At 37.3% G+C, this 25,071-nt stretch overlaps 1 protein-coding gene across 1 annotated transcript in view; it reads left to right on the top strand.

Moving 5' to 3' along the window:
* Positions 1–25,071, top strand: part of CSMD1 (CUB and Sushi multiple domains 1) — a 2,470,978-nt gene that overhangs the window by 2,239,105 nt on the left and 206,802 nt on the right. Inside the window, 3 exon segments of the mRNA XM_063916678.1 lie at positions 6,530–6,718; positions 7,201–7,347; positions 11,119–11,307. Of these exon segments, the coding sequence (XP_063772748.1) occupies positions 6,530–6,718; positions 7,201–7,347; positions 11,119–11,307 (525 nt within the window).

The raw sequence follows: 25,071 nt of genomic DNA, 5'->3' as shown, positions 1-25,071 counted from the left end.
ATGTAAAAGAAAGCATAAATATTAGCTTAATACAAAGTATTGAAGAAAAAAAGTAAGGCCCTTTGGGTGATCATAAAAAAGGGGATAAGTCAATTATTTGTATTGGGGTGATATACAGGCCACCAAGTCAGGAAGAGGAACTAGACAAGAACCTACAGATGGAGCCCCACTCATCTAGTGTGGCTCCATCGCATATGTGCACTCCAGGCGGGACTTGGTGATCTGGCACCTAGCCCCGCCACGGGAGTGTACAGAGACGCTCCCATTCTAGTGAATGGAGCACGTGTGCATCACAGATGTGCACTCCAGATACTGCAATCAACATTAAAAGGAGAAGTATTAATCATGGGAGACTTTAATCTTCCCGATGTAAAATGGGAGGTGTCTGTTGCTAGTTTCACTAGAAGTAGGGGCATTTTTAATTCCATGCAGGGAGCATCCCTCCACCGATTTGCGAGGGAGCCCATGCAGAAAGATGCAATATTAGACTTAATACTTACAAATGGAGGCATAATACCTGACGTAAAAGTGGGTGAAAACCTGGGATCCAGTGATCAAGCATTATGGTTTAGCATAAAGACACAGACTGACTCATCCCATACAATAAAAATGTGTTAGATTTTTGAAAGGCTGATTTTGTAGGTATGGGCAATGTGTAAGCAATTCTTTGGCAGAGTGGAGGAACCTGGCAAGAGTGCAGGAGAGGTGGGAAACATTAAAAAGTGCAATATTAAAGGCAACTGACCTTTCTATCCAAAGTGTTAAGAAAAACACAAGGAAAAGGAAGAATATATTGTGAAAGCAAAAAAGATGGCTTTTAGGAAATATAAGCAGACACAAAATAAGGAAGACAAAGAGATATATCTTGTTAGACAGAAGGAGACTAAGAAGGTAATCAGATGTGCAAAGGCACAAGCTGAGGCGAAAATGGCCCAGTCAGTGGGTAAAGAGGCAAAACTTTTTTTTAGGTATATAACTGAAAGGAGAAAAACAAAAGGTGGAATAATAAGACTAAAGACAGAGACTGGGACACTTCTTGAGGTAGAAAATGTAATAGCAGATTATCTTAATTATTATTTTGTCTCAGTATTTGCTACTGAACAAGAGGGGAAGGCATTTCAGGGATATTCAAAAACATGACACAAGTACCTTTACAGAGAAGAAGGTCTTAACAGAACTCTCAAAGATGAAAGTAGATAAATCAAAGGGGCCAGATGGGATACATCCAAGGAGACTAAAAGAGCTTAAAGGGGTGCTGGTAGCACTATAAACAGAATTATTCAACCAGTCACTAGTTACAGGAGTAATTCCAGGGGAGTGGAAAAGAGTGAAAGTAGTCTCACAGCTCAAAAGTGGAAGCAAGGAAGAGGCAAGCAACTACCGACCAGTGAGCCTTACATCAGTAGTAGGGAAATTGATGGAAACACACTTAAAAAAAGAGTTGTAGATTATCTCAAGTCCAGCAATTTACAGGATCCCAAACAGCATGGATTCACTGTGGGGAGATCATGTCAAACAAACCTTATTGACTTTTTTTTAACTGTGTGACTAAAGAAATAGATAGAGGTGGAACCATAGATAAAGCTAATCTAGATCTTACAGTATAAGGTTTTTGACACTCCCACATAACAGACTGCTAAATAAACTTGAAGTTTTGGGATTAGATACTAAAATGGGTGAATGGATAAGATCTTGGTTGAAGGATAGAAAACAGAGAGTTGTAGTAAATGGAGTGCATTCATAGGAGGGACATGTTACCACTGCAGTACCCCAGGTATCTGTACTTAGACCAGTGCTTTTTAATATCTTTATTGGTGACATTGCTAATGGCATTAAAGGGAAAGTATGCCTTCTGTAGATGACACAAAGGTATGCAACAGGGTAGACACATCAGGAGGGGTAAAACAACTGGCTAAGGAACTACGTAGGCTAGAGGAATGGTGAAGAGCATGACAATTACAGTTTAATGCCAAAAAATGCAAAATAATGCGCTTGGGTCACAAAAATCCAAAGGTTAAATAGTGTAGTAATGGTACTATACTGGAAATAATTGGGGGGGGGGGGGAAGGGATCCAGGAGTCACTATTTCAGGTGACTTAAAGGCAGGTAAGCAATGTAACAAAGCAATGAGGAAGGCAAGTCAAATGCTTGGTTGCACTGGGAGAGGAATCAGCAGCAGAAATAAAGAAGCAATATTGATACTGTATAGGTCATTGGTATAGCTTCATCTAGAATACTGTGTTCAATTCTCAAGGCTATATATTAAGAAAGATATTAATAGATTAGAGACTGTAGAAAGAAGGGCAACTAAAATGGTGCATGGCCTACATCACAAAACATACCCAGAAAGACTAACAAATCTCAATATGTATTGTTTGGAGTACAGAAGGGAAAGGGGGACATGATAGAAACTTTCAAATATATCAAGAATTTTAACAAAGTCCAGGGGGGAAACATTCTTCAACTGAAGAGAAGCATTAGAACAAGAGGACATGCATTGAAACTGGAGGGAGGGAGGTTCAGGAGAAATTTGAGGAAAAAATATTTCACAAAAAGGGTAGTGGACAATTGGAATAGCCTCCCATCAGAGGTGGTAGAGGCTAAGACAGTAGAGCAATTTAAACATGCATGGGATAGACATAAGGATACCCTTACAAAAAAATAAGGATCAAATAAGGTTTGAGGTAAAAATATGGTAAAAAAAAATGGGGCAGACTAGATGGGCCAAGTGGTTCTTATCTGCAGTCAAATTCTATGTTTCTATGACTTCAGAAAATTTACTGATATGGATTAGAACAATTTATGTCCTCATGGCACATGTGTGGAGGTGTAGGTTTCAGGGCTAACAATCTAAAATAACAGAATAATGAATTATCAATAAAAATAAACAAATGTTTTAAATATTTTATATATCTTTATTTAAAATACTACTAATAATAATTAATAATAATAATAATAATAATAAATAAATAAATAAATAAATAAATATACTATTCCAATATATTTATTCCTTACATTTTATGTACAGTAATGTTATGTTCTTTCAGTTCTTCTGGTTCATGACTGTTTCTAAGAATCCAGGTTTTCAGTACTGTTTGTTCCAAAAAACTAATTAAAGACTATATTTTAAAAAATAATTCACAGTTTCATATAACCATTCAGTGAAAAACACACACTACCACAGTTCAGCAAATAAAGGTTTGTAGTAATTTGTAATTGCATATTAGGTAAGAAATAGAAATAAGACCAGTAATTACTTTAAAATTCCTAGATCGCCTGTCTTCACTTGATCCCTTTACACATTTTTGGAACTTAATGGTCTCTTTGCCAAAAGCAATAAATAAATTAACACATAGGAAGAACACTGTTACTGTGTTAAATCCACTACTTTAGCACAGAATAATTATTATCCTTACAGCATACTGTAGGTTACTTTGCTATTTACATACAGTAAAAGAATAGGAAATTGCAGTGTTAAACGTAACATAAAATGTTTTTTTTTTTTTTATACCTTACTGATACTTACTACTGTACCTCTAAATCATGGTAAATATGACCTTTATTAATTGAGACATATATAAAGTTGTGCATTATTTTCTCTCTTATATAGAATGTCATAATGAGAAAACCTCATCTTACAGGCTTGTTCACAGAAATACAATTAAACATAATATAGTTCAGTTCTTTCAAATCTATTTGTACACCAAATGTTAAACTTTTTTATCTTTGCCAAAACAGTGTATTTAAGGTACTCACAGTTCATTTACATTATATTTAAATATTATGCTTAAAAATAGAATATTCAGAATGCATTTGTGCTATAAATGTTAATGGTCTGGCTGTGATCATTGCACATTATATATTCAAAGCTGAATATGTACTCTGTAAATAATTTAATGCATACAAAATTTCTTCTGTTTTATTTTTACTAACTTCCTGATAGTAACAATAATTATGCTTTTGTCATTGATCATTCAGTTAAGGGAAGTGCTAAAGTTTATTGTCTGCGGCTTGGCAAAAAGGTCTATAATTATATTACCCAACAGAAAGGTCCATTGTAAAAATTGGAAACATTCCTAGATTCTGTTATGCTGAATAACATGTCTATTTTTACTACCTTTCACTTTTGAAATATAATTTGGTCATAAAGGGCATGGCAGCTTGGAAACCATTAATTGATTTAGCAAAAATCTGGGTTACATCTAACCACAATCCTTTTCTTTTGAACAGCTATAGGTATTGGACATATGATTTAAAGAGTTGCAGGGTTTTCAGTCACCACAAATGAACATTTGTTATCTGGTAGTGTAGCTTATCTTTAAAGGGCGAATATTTTTTGTTTTTGTTTGGCTGGCAGTATCTCTATTATTAAACCAATTCAACATATTTTAGGATGTATCAACTAAAAGTTGTGAAGTGTGATATCACTTTTGCTACCTGTAGTTTAGAGTTACAAATTTTCATGAAAACTTGTACATTTGATACTACCATATAGCTATAAACCCATGTATATTTTTTCTTCTCTAGGCATAGTAGTTTTTGAGATAGTTTTCAAAGGGTTAAAAAAAAAATTATGTGAGGTATATGTTGAAAAATAATCCTATCTCAACATATCACGTTGAAATTGTAACTCTTTGTCACTCAAATTCCAGAGAAAATGTTTTATCAATTTTCCCTGACTCTGAGAGTCATTATACCTTCCTCTACTTCATACTTCAACAGACATTAGGACACTTGTAGGAAATGTTTGCATCAACTTTCAAGGTTAATTTTCTTCCATTGCTGCAGCACAGCTTTAAGTTTTTTTATGCATTACTTGTTGCCTGAAAAATTATTTTTTTATACCTGTAAAATTTACATGATTTTCAGTATTTTTTAACCTCTAGCCATTTACTGCTTACCTTTGTGACATTTCAGGGAAATCACTGGACTTGAATTTCTTGAATTTAAGAAAAAAAACTTGAAATATGGGGGTGTTCTAAAACATTTGACCAGTAGTGTACATAAAACATATGTCTCTATCTCAGTATCGATCAATCTATCTATATTATCTATCAATTTATCTATCTATCTATCTATCTATCTATCTATCTATCTATCTATCTATCTATCTTATCTATCTATCTTATCTATCTATCTATCTATCTATCTATCTATCTATCTATCTATCTATCTATCTATCTATCTATCTATCTATCTATCTATCTTATCTATCTATCTATCTATCTATCTATCTATCTATCTATCTATCTATCTATCTATCTATCTATCTATCTATTGGAAAACAAGTGCCTGATAGTGTGTCTTAGGTAACCCAAATAATAACTATTACACTGTGTAAAACAAAATATTTCTGCTTTTCTTATTTCTTGTTTTTCATGATGGTTTAAGGAAACTGATCACCAGGTGACGTGTGGAGTCATGTTAGGTTTTATCAATGGTCACACCCATTGATTGAGCATCATCATTATACACCCTATTTGGGACATCACAGTATATTAAACTTATTTTTCCCTGTATAACCTGGATTAGCATATTTATCAAATTGACATTGATGCACATTCTAAATATTTTGGAGTTAGCAATTTGAGTATATATTGGAACTGTTCTAATACCTTTTTACTTGGACTGAAGATTTGCTGTAATACCACTTATTTGCATAGAGTAACACCAGTTTTCAGAGAACTTTATAGTATTTATAGTATTAAGGATGTAAAAAGAAACGTTACATATTTTTCAGTAAATATTTCTGATCTAGAGTATCATAATATGTTATAAGGCCATGGTTAGCAAAGTTTGGGATCCTTGTCTCAACGACACAAGAAAACAGTACAATCATTCTGTAGTTTAGTAGTTTTTTATGGTGACAAACAGAAAACGTGCTACTAGTACAATGCAGGGCTAATGAACTATCTGATTTATAAACTGTTATCAGGGATCAATACATACACAACATAGACTATTGATAAATAATATATACTATGCTATAAACAAAAAATAATGTGTATATGTTTGGTCAGTGAGCTATACCAGGAATGATATTGGGCTTGGCTAACCAGGGAATCTAGTCAACAGTAATATTAAATTGTTATATTTACATGCATTTTACATTCTAAAATTCTGAAAACATTTTTTTTCTTTGTTTGTACAATGTTTGGATAATTTAAGATTAAATCTCTTTTTTTCATGATCTTATTCTATGTGAGGCATTTTTACTTGAAATTTACTAGCAATTTCTAATAATTTGTAAACTGCCAGACCTTCCCTTTGTAGTAAAAACTTTTTTGTTTGTTGCAGGATAACTTCACTATGTACCCTTGCCTTGGAGCACTTATTCCATGAAGCTGTAACATTACAGTTTTCAATTTTAATACAAATAAGCAACTTTCCTAATAGAATAATGAATGGATCACTTATAGTATAAATAACCATTTTATAATCTATTACAAAGATGCAGATCATTGCATTAACTGTATCATCCAGTCTTTGTTGAAATGTATAAAATATAATTTGGATTTCTCTCTTACAGCACAATGTCCTGCAAATGAAATGCGTGTAGAGTCATCAGGGGTGATTTTAAGTCCTGGATATCCCTTAAACTATCCAAATTCTCAAACATGTTCTTGGAGTGTAAGGGTTGAGACAGGTTACAATATATCAATTTTTGTGGATACATTTCAAAGTGAAAAACAGTTTGATGAACTTGAGATATTTGATGGTAAGAAATTAACTATTAATAAGCACATGCACTACTACTAAACTGTGTAATTGCAGCTTATTTTTAAGCTATTGCCAATTATATGCTTGCTTGCTACATTGAACATGATAGAGTTTAAAATTACATTTTAGTTTGAAAAAAACCAGACTTTGAAAGCCTAAAATAAAATATTTATAGACATACAGCTATAGATTTTTTCTAAAATGTTAATTAAATATATAATCATACTAGATTGATATGAAAATCCATATGGTATGAACTATGATTACAATGTCCCTTCTTAATGTGTAATGTTAGTATATCTATATATAGCAGTTTATGGTGTGAAACCTAAGTAGTGTTTCATTTTTCTGTTCAAATTGATACGTTTCTGTTGCACAAAAAATGCAAGTATACTTTTTTTTTATAAAAGCCTGTGAGAGCACTAAATGCATTAATTTTTACACAATTGAGTTTCTTATTCTATTCTGTTTTCTTTAAAGGGTCATCTGGACAAAGCTCACTCATTGCGGCTTTAAGTGGCAATTTAACAGGGCAACAAAATTATACCAGTAAAAGCAATAATGTTTATCTTCGCTGGTCAACAGATCATGCTACAAGTAAAAAAGGTTTCAAAATCCGTTATTCAGGTTTGTAAACACATGTTGGAAATCTCTGTATTTTGAAAATCCTCCATTATGGGCTCTATTTCTTAAAGGTACTTATGGCCAATGGCACATTTTGTTTAGTATCACAGTGAAACTAATAAATATGTAATTGGTATTTAACAAGACTCAGCTCCTTGCGAGCTCCAGTGACATCCTGCTCCTAAACTGTTTGTTAAGTACTGAACAGAGGACATAAACCCTTTACTGAGTACTAAAGGAATTTTGTCTCATTCTTAAGTGGTGCCTCATACTGGGTGACATGCTGTATTTGCTTTTACTAAGGTCAGCATTGCTATTAAAGACTTTGATTCCCCAGAGACAGACAACAATTCATAAACTAGAATGTTTCATATTTACTGTGTTAAAGCAACGCTTATCACAAGAACGTGTTAAATACACTTTAATCTTTGGAAAACAAGAATTGTGTATACATATTAAAACTTTATGTAGGCTCTATATCCTATTTGGATAATCATTTTACCTTGGCAAATGCTCAATAGATTCACTCTTTCTGGTCAAGCCTTCTTCAGTTCTGACATACATTCTGAATATGTAATGTAGTTTATGTTCCAGGAATTCAACAAAAAAGTGATTGGAGACTACTAAAATTGTGATGTTTGCACCCCTTGCAAAAATGAAGGACATCTATACCCTTGACTTTACAGATGTACAATGTATTAAGACCATTAATCCCTACAAAATGGGTGGCTATCAAATGAAGAACCATTACAGATTATGTTATCTACAGAGTTCTGTAGATTACATCAATTCTACAGAGTCCAAAAATTCTACAGAGTTGGACAGGTGGTAAAGCAAATCATACAAAGAAACAAAAAACAACAAACAGAACAGGGACATAAAATGTTGACAGAAAAGGTCTTATATGAGCCAGATAGTAGAGCATGTCCTGCTCAACATAATACTACTCTTCTTGTCCCTTTACTGTAATACATTCAGTCAATTACAGTAAGCCTGAATAGTCACTTGTCATTGCTTGATTCACCACCATGGTAGAAAAAATAATCTAGACTTTGAAAACTAAAATTATTTTTATTCTTAAATCTTCCATCTTCTTTATACTGTAAGTCCACTCCTCCCTTCCTCTAGTAGAAGAGTGTGAAACTTATCCTCAAGATCTACTGTATGTCCTTACAGAAACACTCATCTCTTATCTAAACAACAGTGAGCACTGTATACGCTCATTCAGCTACTCATGAATAAATCTAAAGATAGAGACTAGAGTTTTTCAGTAACTGCCTAAATAGAAATGCCTCTTTGTCAGGATATGTGATTTGTCTGGACTTGATGCAGGACCCAAGGTCTGCATATGACTGGAGTCCATATAATGAAACAAGAAAATTTAATATGGTTTCTCTGCATATAAGAAATGGAACTGGTTTATTGATACTGGCAGAACATGTAGAGATCAGTGAGGCACAATGTGACAGTCACTGACAGGGACTACAGAGAGTGTCCAATACAGATTAAACATAGAGAGTCTTTGAGGATATAGAAAAGTCAATTAGCACAGAAGCCAGTGGGTATTCAGTCGACACTCTGTATGCTGGTAGCACAGATGTAAACTGGAGCTTGTATGGAATGCTAACAGAGTGAACTATACTGGTGATACTCAACAGGATAAAGAGATTGTGAGGAGCATCCACCAGTCATGTTACTGGTTCTGGACACAATGGAGATTGAGCGATGCTTAATAATATTAGCTGGTTCATGGAGCATAACAGAAACACACTGGAGACTGAGATACAGTACACTCAGTAATATTAGCTAATACTTGGAGCACAACAGGAACAAATTGGAGACTGTGGGAGCGCTCAGTAATAATGACCAGCAGCACACAGGAGACTGAAGAGAGTGATTAGTAATACTGGCTGCACAACAGTAACACACTGCAAACTGTGAGAACACTCAGTATTGGGGACTAGCTCTCAAAGTACCTCATGATTACCCCGGAGACTATGGATAGTGCTAATAATACTTGCAGCACAACAGAAACACACTGGAAACTGCAAAGGTGCTCAGTAGCAGCGACTATCACTGGGAGTATTTCAGGATCAACGATATAAAAAGGAAGCTGCTCAATCAATTTTGTAATACTTCTCAGGTGCATGAAAGGGAGGGGGTTATTCTAAACAAGAAAAAGAGAAAAGTTTTCTCCCAGTGCACAAAAAAGTATCAACAATAAGACATGAACACTACATGATTATACAAATTCAAAGATCTTAGTTGCATATACAGTAGTTGCAAAGATATGGTTAAGCCCCCAGGCCACATCAAGGCTTATCTGATACTGTACATGATAATAGCGCATACAAAAATATAACTGAATTGAGATCCAACTCACCTGGAGTCACACATGATACCGTGGTTAGTACTAGTAATATTGGCAGGAACACATTGTAACAGTTAGAGCATTCAGTAGCAGTGACATGTGCAGGGACTATCTGAGGAACACACTGTGGATAGCACTTAGCAGTAATGGCTAGCACTCAGAGTAACACAGCCACTTATGGAGCTCCCTGGACTTTGGAGCCAAACTCTGGAAACTGCAGAGTTTTGTTACAGGAGCAAGCAAGTTACACAGGCCACAGTCAGATTTTCAACACATTATGAATTTCCTAAGGGTATGATATAACTTCTATTAAACTGTTTGTGGATACAAATTGGTGCAACTCCCTAGATAAGTTACTTCATGTTTCATTTGCGCCACACAGAACAACTGTATTTCTATTCCTTATGCCAATCTCAGAATTATCATTGATCATTCTAATGTCCATACAGGAATGAGCTAATGTTTTAACTCTCTTTCGGCACTTCCTGTGATGATTTACTCTAAAATACTCATGAAAACATTTATCAGCAAGTCATATTCAGTTGTTTCTTAACATGTTTCACAAGGCTTACTTTACTCTGCACATAATATTTTTAGTGGCTACTGTATGCCTATTTCCTACTGTATATGAGTCCCAAATGACAAACCCCACAGGCAGACTTGACCCTTTGTTTATGGAATTGTCCTCTCCTTAAAAACCTTTATTACAAGCTCAAAGATATGCATTAGGCAACTTTGTTAATTATGTGCTATTCGCAAAGGAATTAGTGATAATTGATACATTCCCCTCAGGCCAGAGAGATACTAATGGATGCAGGTAGTTACTGTAAATCATTAGTGAAATAGCACGGGAAAAGAAACAGACCCATCTAATTTAGAACTATATAAGGCTAAACTCTTTTATATATTCAATATGGACTGGTTGGAAACCACTATGGAGAAAGTGAAACTAGCGCCCTAATTCTTTGATACATGTGAAAGTTGTGTGGATGTCTTACCCACTGCTGTTATTTTCATGATTGACTAAGTTGTCAATGCTATAATGTTTTAGATGGTAATCTCGACAACAATTTGCTCCATTTTTTTCAAATATATGTTTTCTCTCTTCTGTTTAAATGATCAATTTTGACAGAAGTGTATCAAGTGTATATCTGCTACAACCCTGGTGTTGTTCATTCCATATTCAGTCAGGAACTTCTATGGTGGTATCTAATCAAAGGACATGGAGGTGAGGTCTATAGAGCCCTGAAGTTATTAGTGTTACATACGTTACATAAGGTAGTTACTATCTTCAGATTTAATAACACTGAACATTACTAATCATTCATTGGTTTGTTTTCAAACAGCATTCTAAAATCTATGTTTATACAAATTAATATTTCTTTTTTCTTTTTTTTATACAGCTGCCTACTGCAGTTTGAACACAGTCATAAATAATGGTGGCATTTTGAACAAGACAGGTGTAGAAGTTGGTTCAAGAGTTTACTACTTTTGTAAACCAGGATATCAAATGATTGGGAACAGTAATACAACATGCATTAGAAATCCTAATGGAATGTATGAATGGGCTTCACAAGTGCCAATTTGTAAGGGTAAGTTGTATGCCTATAATATAGTCTGTGCACTAATGGATCATACAGTAGATTATGATGGTAGGTAGATCAAGTACGGGAAAGAATGGGAAAGCTCTTACAGAAGCAAAGGTGAGGATGGACAAAACAATAAAGCGACTGATAGCAGCATGTTACTGTTTTTTTCACCATCGCAATTTGAAGTGTTCCAGAATTAGTTATACAGTATAATTTATAATTGGTCCCTACAAATATTTGCACTTAAACTAAGTGTGATTTGATTATGCATTTGCATATTTAATATTATGGATTGTTTATGTTGTTAATATTTGCACTTTGGTTAGGTCTAAAAATGCAAAACTATAGTTTTGCATTTTTAGACCTAACCAAAGTGCAAATATTAACAACATAAACAAATAACTCCTGCTCTTGGTTCAAATTTTTTTTTTTACTATATGTTGTCTACTAAATAGTTATTTTAGGATCTTTTGTAACCACAACTTTTTTTTAAGCTAGGTTTTTAAATGATAATATTTTCCAATTTCATTATACTTAAGTTGCCTCTTCTGGACCCTGTATTCTGGATTCCTTTCTGTGCATTGCTGTGTAACTGTATGATACAGATGTGTCCTCTTACATCCTTGCTGCTGTCATGCTAAACAGCCCTTCAAGTCACATCATGACGTGGTGGTACTCGCCAGCGCCGAGCGTCTTTTTTGGGATTGTTTCTGAAAATGCATTTTAGATGCATTGTAATGCAATAGGATGCGCAAGCAGCTTCTGCTGATTAAAATTATATGCAGCATACCTATATTCGAAGATGCCACACTTCATAACATTTTGTATGCAAATGCAGTCGCAGTCACACACAGAATATAGTAATGCTGCATATCATTTTAATCAGCATGTCCTATTGCATTACATTGCATCTAAGATGCACATGGCACTCATGCGTTATGTTTAATGCGACTTACAGGTATAGCGCACTGAGCAAAGATATTAGAGAACACATCTGTATTTGCACTTGTAAAGAATATACATTTTCAATGTATGCTCTTACATATGTCTGATTTGTTTATTTTGTTGAAATGAAATCTTGAAAATGTCTGGTTTGAGAAAAACATTTGCAAAGTTGGCTTTCAGTTTTTATACCTATTATAAGGCGGCGGTCAGCATGCTGGACGGCCTTGCCCAGCGATGGGCAGCCCCCAGCATGCTAGGAAAAGCAAATTCTGCTATTTAGCAGATTTAGCAAATTCTGCTGTTTAGCAGAAATTGCTATCCTTACTGAATTAGACCCATAATTCTTGAAAACATAGGTCACTTTCTGACCAGAGCTACATTAATACATTTAAGATTTTATTAGTAAGACACTCTTACTGCAAATGTATTGTATTTTATTATGTAAGAGTATACCCACTCTGTGCTGCCAGCTGTTATGTCTTTGATAATTACATGTGGCAAGATGCCATATTGCTTTGTATGTCACTGCTGGAATGATACTGATTTTCACTAATTGTATTTTCTGAAACATGACAATGTCACAATGTAATGTAATGTTAAAAATATTAAATTGCCATTATTTGTTAACTGTTTAATACAATATGCAGGTTTAATAGCATCATTGTATATAATAGTTCTAAGAATACAAATTGCAATCTGACAAAATTAAAATGAATCAACACTGAGACTCCTCTACCATTCTAACAGTGAAGCTACAGTATGTGAAGCTACAGTATGTAAAACTAGGGGTGTGATTCAGAGATGGACTGTACAGAATGTCGATGTTGTATGCATTGGAGCTATTATTTGCCACTGTGCATGCACTAAAGCTGCACTTTAACACGCAGTGATTGATTAGTGATTGCGCATGCATAGAGGATTTATTCACAAAACGAATAACAGATAGTCAGCATTTTGGAGAGGTAACCAGGGGTGGCTGGAAAGACACAAGCATGTTGGGACCATTTTCTAGGTGTGCCAAAATCAGACACTGTGCTTTGCTTGCAGCTGGTGAGACATCAGCATCTTTGGAGAGCCACTGTGTCTGAAAAAGTATAGACTTACTGAGAAGTTTGATAGCTGACCAATGTAGGTTATCTGAATCATATGTATATTTTTGCAGTTGCACACCAAATGCAATTGTATACATCTCTGAATCAGCCCCTGAGTTTTATGGTATCCAGGTGGAAGATAGACAGTAAATAGACAGTCAATAGGTCAACTACAGTCAGTAGGTTGACAGGGTCAAATGGTCAACGGTTAAATTGTCAACATGAACTTATAGACAGTCAATAGGTCAACACCAGTTTTTTAACAGTAAGTAGGTTGACAGGGTCATAAGGTCAACGGTTAAATTGTCAACATGAACTTAGGTCAATGGGATCAAAAGGTCAACATGGTCTAAAGGTTTACATATAAATGGGCGACAAAAATGTCAACACAGTTTTTCAATATTTTTTTATGATTTTTAGTGTTAGTATTTTAGTGTTTTAGTGTTTTTTGTTGACCATTTGCTTTTTGACTTTTTGACCCTGTTAACCTTTTGAGCATGTTGACCTAAATCCATGTTGGACTTTTGATCTTTTGACCCTGTCGACCTATTGACTGTCAACCATATGGTGTTGACCTATTGACTGTCTGTTTAGAAACTGTTGATCTTTTGTTCCACACCTAAGTTTTATATTGATCCATAGAGACTATTCCAAATTGCTCTAAAATCAAACCATAGGTTACAATGGGACTTTATTATAAAACAAACCATTATTTTCCGCTATTGTGTTGATTTCCAATATTCATTTCGACCTCAATTCTCTCATAACTAGTTTTTGGGAACACTCAAGAAAAGTTAAACTATAATGGATTAGGGCAGTGTTAGGCAACATAATACAAGTAAACTGTTTTATGGGTAGCTCTATAAACTTCATAAGGGCAGCACATTATACTCAGTCTCAGCAACATACAGTAATATACTCTACATTTAATTAAAGAGGCTATGTATTGTAACATGTCAGCAGGCATTTTAAACAAGTGTTACAACTGAATCTAACAATATGGAGTATATGAACACAGCAGGGGAAAAGCTTATCGGAGAAACATACAATATAGTGAAGCCACTGTACCCTATATTATTTTGATATATATTGAATAATTCAAAGCTTCAGTTACTATAATTAGATAGGTGTTCGCAAGAATAAGACATTATAAGAATTGATATCTCAGAGAGAAGAAAGGAAAGTCTTCTCATAGTGAGGCAAACACATGTAACATTGGGGCATATAAAACATCACTTTTATCATTAAGCCTACAACTATGAATATAAAACCCAAAGTCGATTGTACAGTTACAGTTTTAACCTTAATAATTAAAGGTTATGCTTAATAGACTTATGTAATAGCCTACTAGCTGCAGGCAGATGGTATCTGTCAACGATTTACAGCAAATGTTTAAAATTCAAAACCAATGTGTGTTTTTGTTCAATTCGTGCTTTATATCTAGCAGTTAAATCATAGGTAATTACATAAACCTTTAAAGCTGGAATTTTCAGGGGGCAGCAGATAAAAGCTCAGAGAGCTGCATGTACTTTAGAGGCATGTTTTGTCCATTATTAGATTGGGGAGATAGACAGCATCAGGAAATAAGCAGAGTTTTAAATCATATGTAATTATTGTGTGTATAAAGTACATAGAACAAATGTGCCTAAATACTGGAACTATTGAGATAGAAGAGTGTAAACAGGGTCATAACTAGCGTGGTGCAACCAAGGCGGTCTTCCAGGGTGCTAGTCCCTGCATAGGCACTTGTGCAGTCACCTACCATTGCTCTTGTTGCATCCAGTCCTGTCTGCCTAAAGGGGCTCCCCACCTGGTCCCAACTCCAGTGCTCATTAACGGGGCCACCCAATGATCATGAGAATGTCGTACATATGATTAGCCAATTTTAAGCAAGTGGTTTTAATGTTATGGCTGTATGGCTACAGGGGAAGCATTACTCATAGGCTTTACAGTTGAAAAAAAGACTGTGTAAACCGGTTGGCTATAAAAGTTTCAATTCATATAAATACATTTTCATCAGGAGATATACAGTGTGTATATATATATATATATATATATATCAACCAAATACTCTCCCTCTGCACTAGTGGATTATTCTAATTAATACGATCACTATGATTGATAGAAAAGGCAATTTAAAGATGGCAGCCTAGTTCAACTAAGTTCCCTGTTAGGAGGAACTAATGATAAAAATATGTAACAATAGAAGAATTGGCGCCAAAGGGTCATATCAACATCCATTTTCAAACAAAACCCTTAATTGGTTTCAAAATTTAAAACATAATAGTAACATGTTACATCATGTGCACAGGTACTAGGCTTCTATTGCAGATCCACAGAGGTTTCCTTACATATGCGATTTTCCTCTGTACCTGAGTATCTGAATTTTCTTATGCAAATACAGTAGCCTTACTACAAGGCCAGACTGATTGTCCAACTAAAAGTCCCAGTGATATATGGGATCTCCCACCAAGCACATATGAATGATTTGTCAAGTCGTGTTATTCGTTTAATGACTATATGTACCAGTCAGTTGAGATGTACCCCTGATGAAGTCTTGGTACAAGACAAAACGCATTGGGTTAGTTATCTTCATTGTGATGTTATCTCTGAATCAACATTAAGGAGAAGGAGGAGATTATAGTGAATCACCTACAATTGTATTCAACACTTAAAGTCGTGCTGCTATAAGTGTGGAACAACACAACTCCTCTTTATTAATACTCATATTGAATTTGTCATTATGTTGTTTCAATAAATTTTTATGATGGTACATGTTTTAAATTTTGAAACCAATTAAGGGTTTTGTTTGAAATTGGGTGTTGATACGACCCTTTGGCACCAAATCTTCTATTGTAACACACATATATATATATATATATATATGTTTGTGTGGGTTTGTGTGTTTGTAGCCATGCTCATCTTACTGCAATGTGGAATGTTGCATCACAGCATGCTGCATGGCATGCCATGCTGCTACTATTCGCAGCTGGCAATCGCTTCATTAATTCCTTTAGTAATTAATGGAGTGATCACCAGTTGCAACGAGTTGCAGCCTGGCATGCCATGTAGCAAGCCGTGTTGGAGCATACTGCACCACAGCAAAGATGAGCATGGCTACAATTACATGTGTATACTGTATATGAATCACCACTATTTTAATTGCTCCCCTTGGCTGATGTAAGATGTAACAATAACAAAAGTACTATTATACCTGAAATACATATTTTTAAACAAATTTTCCTAGGCTTGTCATTTCAAACTCATGTGATCCTCTTTTGAGTATCAAAACTTATTTTTGAGAAATTAATCAAAATGACCAGTTTAATGTACTCTGACTCAATATTTGTATTATATTCTTTGCTTTAATATTTGTATTATATTTGCTTTGCTTTAATTAGCATCGAAAATAAAAGCAACACAAATAGTTTTTTACTGCAAAAAAATGTCTTGACAATAATATACTGTGCATGAGAAATCTTTAATTGGGTAAGATTATTTATGAGCTACAGTATAGTAGATGACATTATTCTTCATCTGTCAATGACCTCAAATATACTTAGAATGAAGTGCTTGAAGATTCATACTAATTGAAAGGGGTCTCTGAAAGAATTTTCAAGATATGACTTTCCAACCACCTTTGAATTAATTAAATCTATATCCATAAAATTCAACTAGTGGATAGGCATATATGTTTGCTGTGTTGTAGCAAATCTTATAAAAAAAAACCTGTAAAAACAGTGGTAGTAAATGCAAGGGATAAAGCAGATGCATTCATGAAAATACAAAACACTTTGGTTCAATATCTTCTTTAAGTACAAAAATACAAAAGCTTTCTGATATTAAATACTGTATGTCAGAATAAGGATAAAAAGTTGCACTTTTAACTTGAAGAGATCTACACATAGGCACATCTATAATGGGTGCAAAGTGTGCTGTACACGAGGGCTATTACCGCCCATCACAACACACATCATGCGCCCATAAATTCACACTTACACCTCCAGAGTCCCACAGCATCCAGCACTGTTGACATAAAGAAGTCCCTGGGAACAGTGCTGGTGCAAGGTCTGTCAGCACCCTAGGCCTAATCTTTGGTGCACTGCCCCCCCCCCCCCCCCCACACACACACACACACACACACAATATGTATAGGTTGCATCATACAATGCCATAACTATACATTTTAGCGCTGTGTGCAAGAAAAAGCATCTCTCCGCATATACAAAATAGGGCCACTGCGTGCCATAGGTGCGCAACATAAATACAGGGGTGTGGCTTCATTGGGAAGGGGCATGGCCACAAAATAATACCAATTCATATTACGCTGTACAGTGATCTCTATTATTCAAGTTGTGCCACATAGTAGCTCCACTTATATACATTACACCATGTAAAGCCCCTGTTACACATTATGCCAGGTAGAGCTCCTGTCACACATTACGGCAGGTAGAGATCCCTTTTACACATTACGGCAGGTAGAGTCCCCTTTTATTAGAAATGTGCGTCGGGCACTTTTCGTGTTTTGTGTTTTGGTTTTGGTTTTAATTCCCCGCTCATGTTTTGGTTTTGGATTAGACCCTTTCATGTGCTGGTTTTGGTTTTGGATCTGGATGATTTTTTTGGGGGGAAACCATAAAGACAGCTAAATCACAGTATTTGGGTATAATTTTGCTCCTACTGTATTATTAACCACAATAACATTCATTTCCACTAATTTCCAGTCTTTTCTGAACACCTCACACCTCACAATATTGGTTTTAGGCCAAAAGGTTGCACTGAGGTGGCTGTATTACTAAGCTAAGTGACACAAGTGTGTGGCACAAACACCTGGCCCATCTAGGAGTGGCACTGCAGTGTCAGATAGGATGGCAGATTTAAAAAATAGGCCCCAAACAGCACATCATGCAAAGAAGAAAAAGAGGTGCAATGAGATAGCTGTATGAATAAGCTAAGCGACACAAGTGTGTAAAACAAACACCTGGCCCACCTAGGAGTGGCACTGCAGTTACAGACAGGATGACACTTAAAAAAAACTAGTCCCCAACAGCACATGATGCAAAGAAGAAAAAGAGGTTCAAGATGGAATTGTCCTTGGGCCCTCCCACCCACTCTTATGTTGTATAAACAGGACATGCACACTTTAACAAATCAATAATTTCAGCTACAGGGTCTGCCAAATGACTGTGGCTGAAATGATTGGTTTGTTTGGGCCCCCACCAAAAAAGAAGCAATCAATCACTCGTTGCACAAACTGGCTCTACAGAGGCAAGATGTCGACCTCATCCTCTGATTCCTCACCCCTTTCAGTGTGTACATCCTTCTCCTCACAGAGTATTAATTCATCCACACTGGAATCCACCATCACAGGTCCCTGTGTACTTTCTGGAGGCGATTGCTGGTAAAGGTCTTCCTGGAGGAATTTATGATTAATTTTGATTCACATCATCTTCTACACATTTTGTGGAAGTAACCTCCTACGCCGATTGCTGGCAAGGTTACCGGCTGCACTAAACACTTTTTTGGAGTACACACTGGAGGGGGGGTAACCTAGGTAAAATAAAGCCAGTTTGTGGAAGTGCATCTAAATTTCCTCTTTTTCCTGCCAGTATACATAAGAACTGTCTGATATGCTGTCACTCATATGATCCTCCACCATTCTTTCAAAGGTGACAGAATCATATGTAGTGACAGTAGACATGTCAGTATTGTTGGCAGGTTCTTCAGTCTGGACCAAATGTCAGCACTTGCTCCTGACTGCCCTACATCACCACCAGTGGGTGGGCTTGGAAATCTTATCCTTTTCCTCGCAGCCCCAGTTGCATGAGAAATTGAAGGAGGAGCTGTTGACAGGTCATGTTACACTTGAGTTGACAATTTTCTCACCAGCATGTCTTTGAACCTCTGCAAACTTGTGTCTGCTGGAAAGAGAGATACAATGTAGGCTTTAAACCTATGATCGAGCATGGTGGCCAAAATGTAGTGCTCTGATTTCAACAGATTGACCACCCTTGAATCCTGGCAAAATGAATAAAGGACTCCATCCCCAAGTCCCACGTACTTTGCGGAATCGCTCCGTCTTAGCTCCTCCTTTAATTTCTCCAGCTGCTTCTGCAAAAGCCTGATGAGGGGAATGACCTGACTCAATCTGGCAGTGTCTGAACTGACTTAACATGTGGTAAGTTCAAAGGGTTGGAGAACCTTGCACAAGTTGGAAATCATTCTCCACTGCGCTTGAGTCAGGTGCAATCCCCCTCCTTTGCCTATATCATAGGTGGATGTATAGGATTGAATAGCCTTTTGCGGTTCCTCCATCCTCTGAATCATATAGAGGGTTGAATTCCACCTCGTTACCACCTCTTGCTTCAGGTGATGGCAGGGCAGGTTCAGGTGTGTTTGATGGTGCTCCAGTCTTTGGCACACGGTGGCTGAATGCCAAAAGTGGCCCGCAATTTTTCGGGCCACTGACAGCATCTCCTGCATGCCTCTGTCATTTTTCAAAAAATTCTGCACCACCAAATTATTTGTATGTGCAAAACATGGGACGTGCTGGATTTTGCCCAGATGTAATGCACGCACAGTATTGGTGGCTTTGTCAGATATCACAAATCCCCAGAAGAGTCTAAGTGGGGTAAGCCATTGTGCGATGATGTCCTTCAGTTTCCATAAGAGATTGTCAGCAGTGTGCCTCATTCGGAAACCGGTGATACACAGCGTAGCCTGCCTAGGAACGAGCTGGCGTTTGTGAGATGCTGCTACTGGTGCTTCTGCGGGAGGCAATACATCTACCCAGTGGGCTGTCACAGTCATGTAGTTCTTAGTTTGCCCTGCTCCTATTGTCCACATGTGTGTGGTTAAGTACAACCGCACTTTTCAGGACACTGAGGACACTTTTCTTAATGTCCCTGTACAGTCCGGGAATAGCTTTCCTAGTGAAGTGGAATCTAGATGGGATTTGGTACTGGGGACACACAACTTCCATCAATTGTCGAAATCCCACTGCACTAATGGCGGATAACGGACGCACGTCTAACACCAACATAGCTGTCAAGGCCTCAGTTATCCACTTTGCAACAGGATGACTGCTGTGATATTTCATCTTCCTCACAAAGGACCGTTGGACAGTCAATTACTTAGATGAAGTAGTACAAGTGGTCTTCCGACTTCCCCTCTGGGATGATGATCGACTCCCAGCAGCAACAACAGCAGCGGCATCAGTAGGAGGAAGTGGTTCTTGATATTTCCCTATTTTATCCTCCAAATTTTTGTTCCCCATTATTTTCCTGGAGTTATATAACAATATGCAGCACAGGAGAGCGTACCCCTACACCACACAGGTCAAACGTTGTAAAAATTATTTGGATTAAATATTAATAACCCCTTTATTTGGCATAGATTTTGTACAGCACAGGACAGCACCACTGGACTTATATGGCAGCACCACTCAACTGGACTTATACGGCAGTACCCCTGGACTCATATGGCAGTACCCCTGGATTTATATGGTGGCACCCCTGGACTTATACGATGGCACCCCTGGACTTATATGGCAAAACCACTGGACTGGACTTATACGGCAGTAAACCTGGACTTATACGGCAGCATTGCTGGACTTTTGGCAGCACAGGACACCACCACTGGACTGATGCAGCAAAAGACAGCACCACTGGACTGGACTTATACAGCAGCACTGGACTTATGGTAGTACAGGACACCACCACTGTGACTGGGCTGATGCAGCACAAGACAACACCACTGGACTGATACAAATGAGCAGGCCACCACCCCACCCATGCGCCACGCCACTTTCCTGCACAGACACTGAGGAGACACGTCCTCTCACTACACTCTCCAGGACTGGAGTGAAAATGGTGGTGACACACAACTGTTTATATGGAATCCAAATCCCATGTGAATCTGACAGCGGGATGATGACGTTTTGCCTCGTTCTGGTTTCCGAGTCTGGTGGGAAGTCCCAAGCCAGGCTCGTATCCAGACTCAGAGCGTGAAGTTCTCTGAGAACCAAACCCACTCATCTCTAGTTTTAACCAGCTGAAATGTAGGCTTGAAGTCAGTCAGCCACAGAACCTGTGTAATACATGAGCATCCCAGGTAAAAGGGAAAATATGCAAATAGGACTACAAACATATTTTGTCTAAACAGTATGTTTGTTGCCTTAATTGCAGAATGTTATTGATCAATTAGGTTGACAAACTCTTCATTTTGTAGTGTTTCATCACTGAATTAATCAACCACATTCAATTTCCTTAGGGTTATTGCATTTTTTTTAGCATTTAGGGGGAAATAAAAAACACCATTGTGAGAAAATTTTCATAAAAAGCCACAATAAATTAACTCTGATGTTTAGATCAATGCTGCCTATATGTTTGCAAAAGTCTCTTCCCTTATGATTTATGATGGGCTGATGGAGAGTTCATACAAACTCAACACACAGATTTTATATGAAAATGATGATACTAATTAAAAGGCACTACTTGTAATGGTTTGCAATTGTTTGGCGGTTAAGGTGTGAGTATAGAGAAGCCAATTCTCTCAAAGTATTGTAACGAGGTAATACACCTCTGAGAGAGTTTTTGATATTTCAATACCGCATATATTTCATTATGATATATTGGATTACCGTATCAAAAAGTTTGCGATTACAAATTTTGATAACTGTACCAAAAGTTATGATTAAAATTTTTACATGTCGCCATATCGCTTTGTGAGATTATCTATTTTAATTGTGAATATTAAAAGTAATATTTCATTAATTTTTTTTGACAAGTGTGCCCTAGAACAGACTTATAGTCTCCTTTTGTCTTTACCTCCTATGTAAAGATTTTCCATTTATACAGTTTATTAAACTATTTTTTCTGGGAGCACCACCAACCAAGTGCCAGGAGTATTTGACCCTTTACAGTACATGTGCTACTTTGTGAGTAAGAGACTGTACAAAAGTCTCAATACAACATCAATTAGCATTAACAAAAGGCAGGGGGGGAGCAAATGGAAACCTAATTAGTTGTCTGTCTGGGGACATTGCACTGGGCCCGATGTACTAAGCTTAAAAAGTCATAAAATGGAGAGTGATAAAGTACCATCCAATCAGCTCCTTACTGCCATGTCACAGGCTGTGTTTGAAAAAAAAAAAGGTTTATCACCCTTCACTTTATCACTTTTTAAGGCTTAGTACATCTTACCAACTGTGTCCAAATTCATTTCTCATTCCACCTGTGTGCTGAGGCAAACAATAGATGAAAGCAGGGTTGCTTTAAGAGAGCAGGAGGCTTGTGTGATCGCTGACATCGCTGGGCTGAAAATCACTCAGCGCATACACACTGAGCGATTTTCCCCCTGCCCAGTGATGTAAGCGGGAGTGAATGGCTTTCCATAGCAGATTGCTATGGAAAGCCGTCTTCCCTGGCATTTATCTGCTGGTAATGATTGCATTCATTTTCTCCACTTACGGTATGTTTATACTCTTTATTTGGAAATATTTTATAATTGTAAAATCTTATAATATGTTCTGTTACTCTGTAGCACTATTAGGTTTTTCTTATTCTTTAATTTCACTTTAGACTTCATTCACCTCTGTGCTCTGAGCAACATAACATCCCCCAGCCAGGATACGTGTTATCTGTACCCCCAAGGAGTCTACTTCAAAGGCCTCTCACACTGAGATTTTTACACCTGCACAATTATGAATTAGACTCTAAAGGTGGCCATACATCAGATTACAGTATCTATTCTACAGCAAATATAGGTGGAAAGCTAGATTAGGTGACTCACTGGCCACCCAGTGGTGAAACTGTGAATTGTCATGGCACAACATCATAGCACAACAACACAAGGAATTTATGTCCTGCCAAATTCACTGCAGAAAGGTAATCATGGACACATCTGTATACGCCAGTACCACTGGTATTATATGGAAGGATTACTAGAATTATACGGCAGGATTACTGGATTTATATGACAGTACTGCTGGACATACAGATTTGTCCACTTACAGCTTTGCTAATTTGCTAAATTTGGCACAACATGCAAAACATGGCTAAGCTGTTTTTCATGAGAAACGAGTGGATGGATTTTAAAATTTTTGTTTGCCATAATAGAATATGTATTAAGTAACATATTAAAGAATCAAGTTAAGTAAAATCACCAGGCATGGCTAAATCTCTGAGTCTATAGTATGTTAAACCAAGCCATACATGGCAGGATATAGCAAAGATGTATGTGGACACATGTGTATAAGGCAGTATCACTGGACATATATGGCAGTACCACTAGACATATACAGCAGCACAGGGACACCACCACTGGATTGATGCCGGACAACACAGCACCACTGCAATGGACTGGACTTATACAACAGCACAGTACATATGGCAGCAGAGAACACCACCACTGTGACTGGACTGATGCAGCACAAGACACCACCACTGGACTGATGCAGCACAACACAGCACCACTAGACTGGACTTATACAGCAGCACTGGACATATGGCAGCAGAGGACACCACCACTGTGACTGATGCAGCACAACACAGCAGCACTGGACATATAGCAGCAGAGGACACAACCACTGTGACTGGACTGATGCAGCGCAAGACACTAACACTGAACTAATGCAGGACACTGATGATGGAAACACGTCCTCTCTCTACACTCTCCAATGCTGGAGTGAAAATGTCGGTGATGAGCAGCAACTAATATGGAATCCTAACCCCATTAGGATTCTCACGTTCTAATTTCTGAGTCAGGCAGGAAAAACCCGACACTGGGGTATATTTACTAAAAATCGTATTTTCCCGATAGAGGTTAAAGTTCAATCACGAATGACATCGAAAGTGTAAAGTTGCAACTTTTTGAAATTATTACGACTAATTTACTAAGCTGTCGTATTCTGCATTTTCGTATTTACCGATGTCGATGTCATTCATATTTTTTTGTAGTGTTTTACGTGAGTGACTTGTAAAACACTGCCGACTTTAACACAATGAATCTCGGCCGGATCTGTGAGATCCGTGCTGGGCTTCATTGTGCACCTTTATTAAAATAAAAATCATTGCTAAAATCTGAAAAAAAATTGCGTGGGGTCCCCCCTCCTAAGCAAAACCAGCCTCGGGCTCTTTGAGCCGGTCCTGGTTGAAAAAATATGGGGGGAAAAATGACAGGGGTTCCCCCATATTTAAACAACCAGCACCGGGCTCTGCGCCTGGTCCTGGTTCCAAAAATACGGGGGACAAAAAGCATAGGGGTCCCCCGTATTTCTGAAACCAGCACCGGGCTCCACTAGCCAGATACATAATGCCACAGCCGGGGGCCACTTTTATATTGGTCCCTGCGGCCCTGGCATTACATACCCAACTAGTCACCCCTGGATGGGGTACCCTGGAGGAGTGGGGACCCCTTCAATCAAGGGGTCCCCCCCCTCCAGCCACCCAAGGGCCATGGGTGAAGCCCGAGGCTGTCCCCCCATCCAAGGGCTGCGGATGGGGGGCTGACAGCCTTTTTGTCAAAAAATGAATATTGTTTTTAGTAGCAATACTACAAGTCCCAGCAAGCCTCCCCAGCAAGCTGGTACTTGGAGAACCACAAGTACCAGCATGCGGTGGAAAACCGGGCCCGCTGGTACCTGTAGTACTACTACTAAAAAAATACCCCAGTAAAAACAGAAGACACACACCTTGAAAGTAAAAGTTTAATACATACATCCACACCTCCA

Source organism: Pseudophryne corroboree, chromosome 4 (genome assembly GCF_028390025.1).
Source record: "Pseudophryne corroboree isolate aPseCor3 chromosome 4, aPseCor3.hap2, whole genome shotgun sequence".
NCBI lineage: Eukaryota > Metazoa > Chordata > Amphibia > Anura > Myobatrachidae > Pseudophryne > Pseudophryne corroboree.
This window is presented reverse-complemented; position numbering and strand designations above follow the sequence as displayed.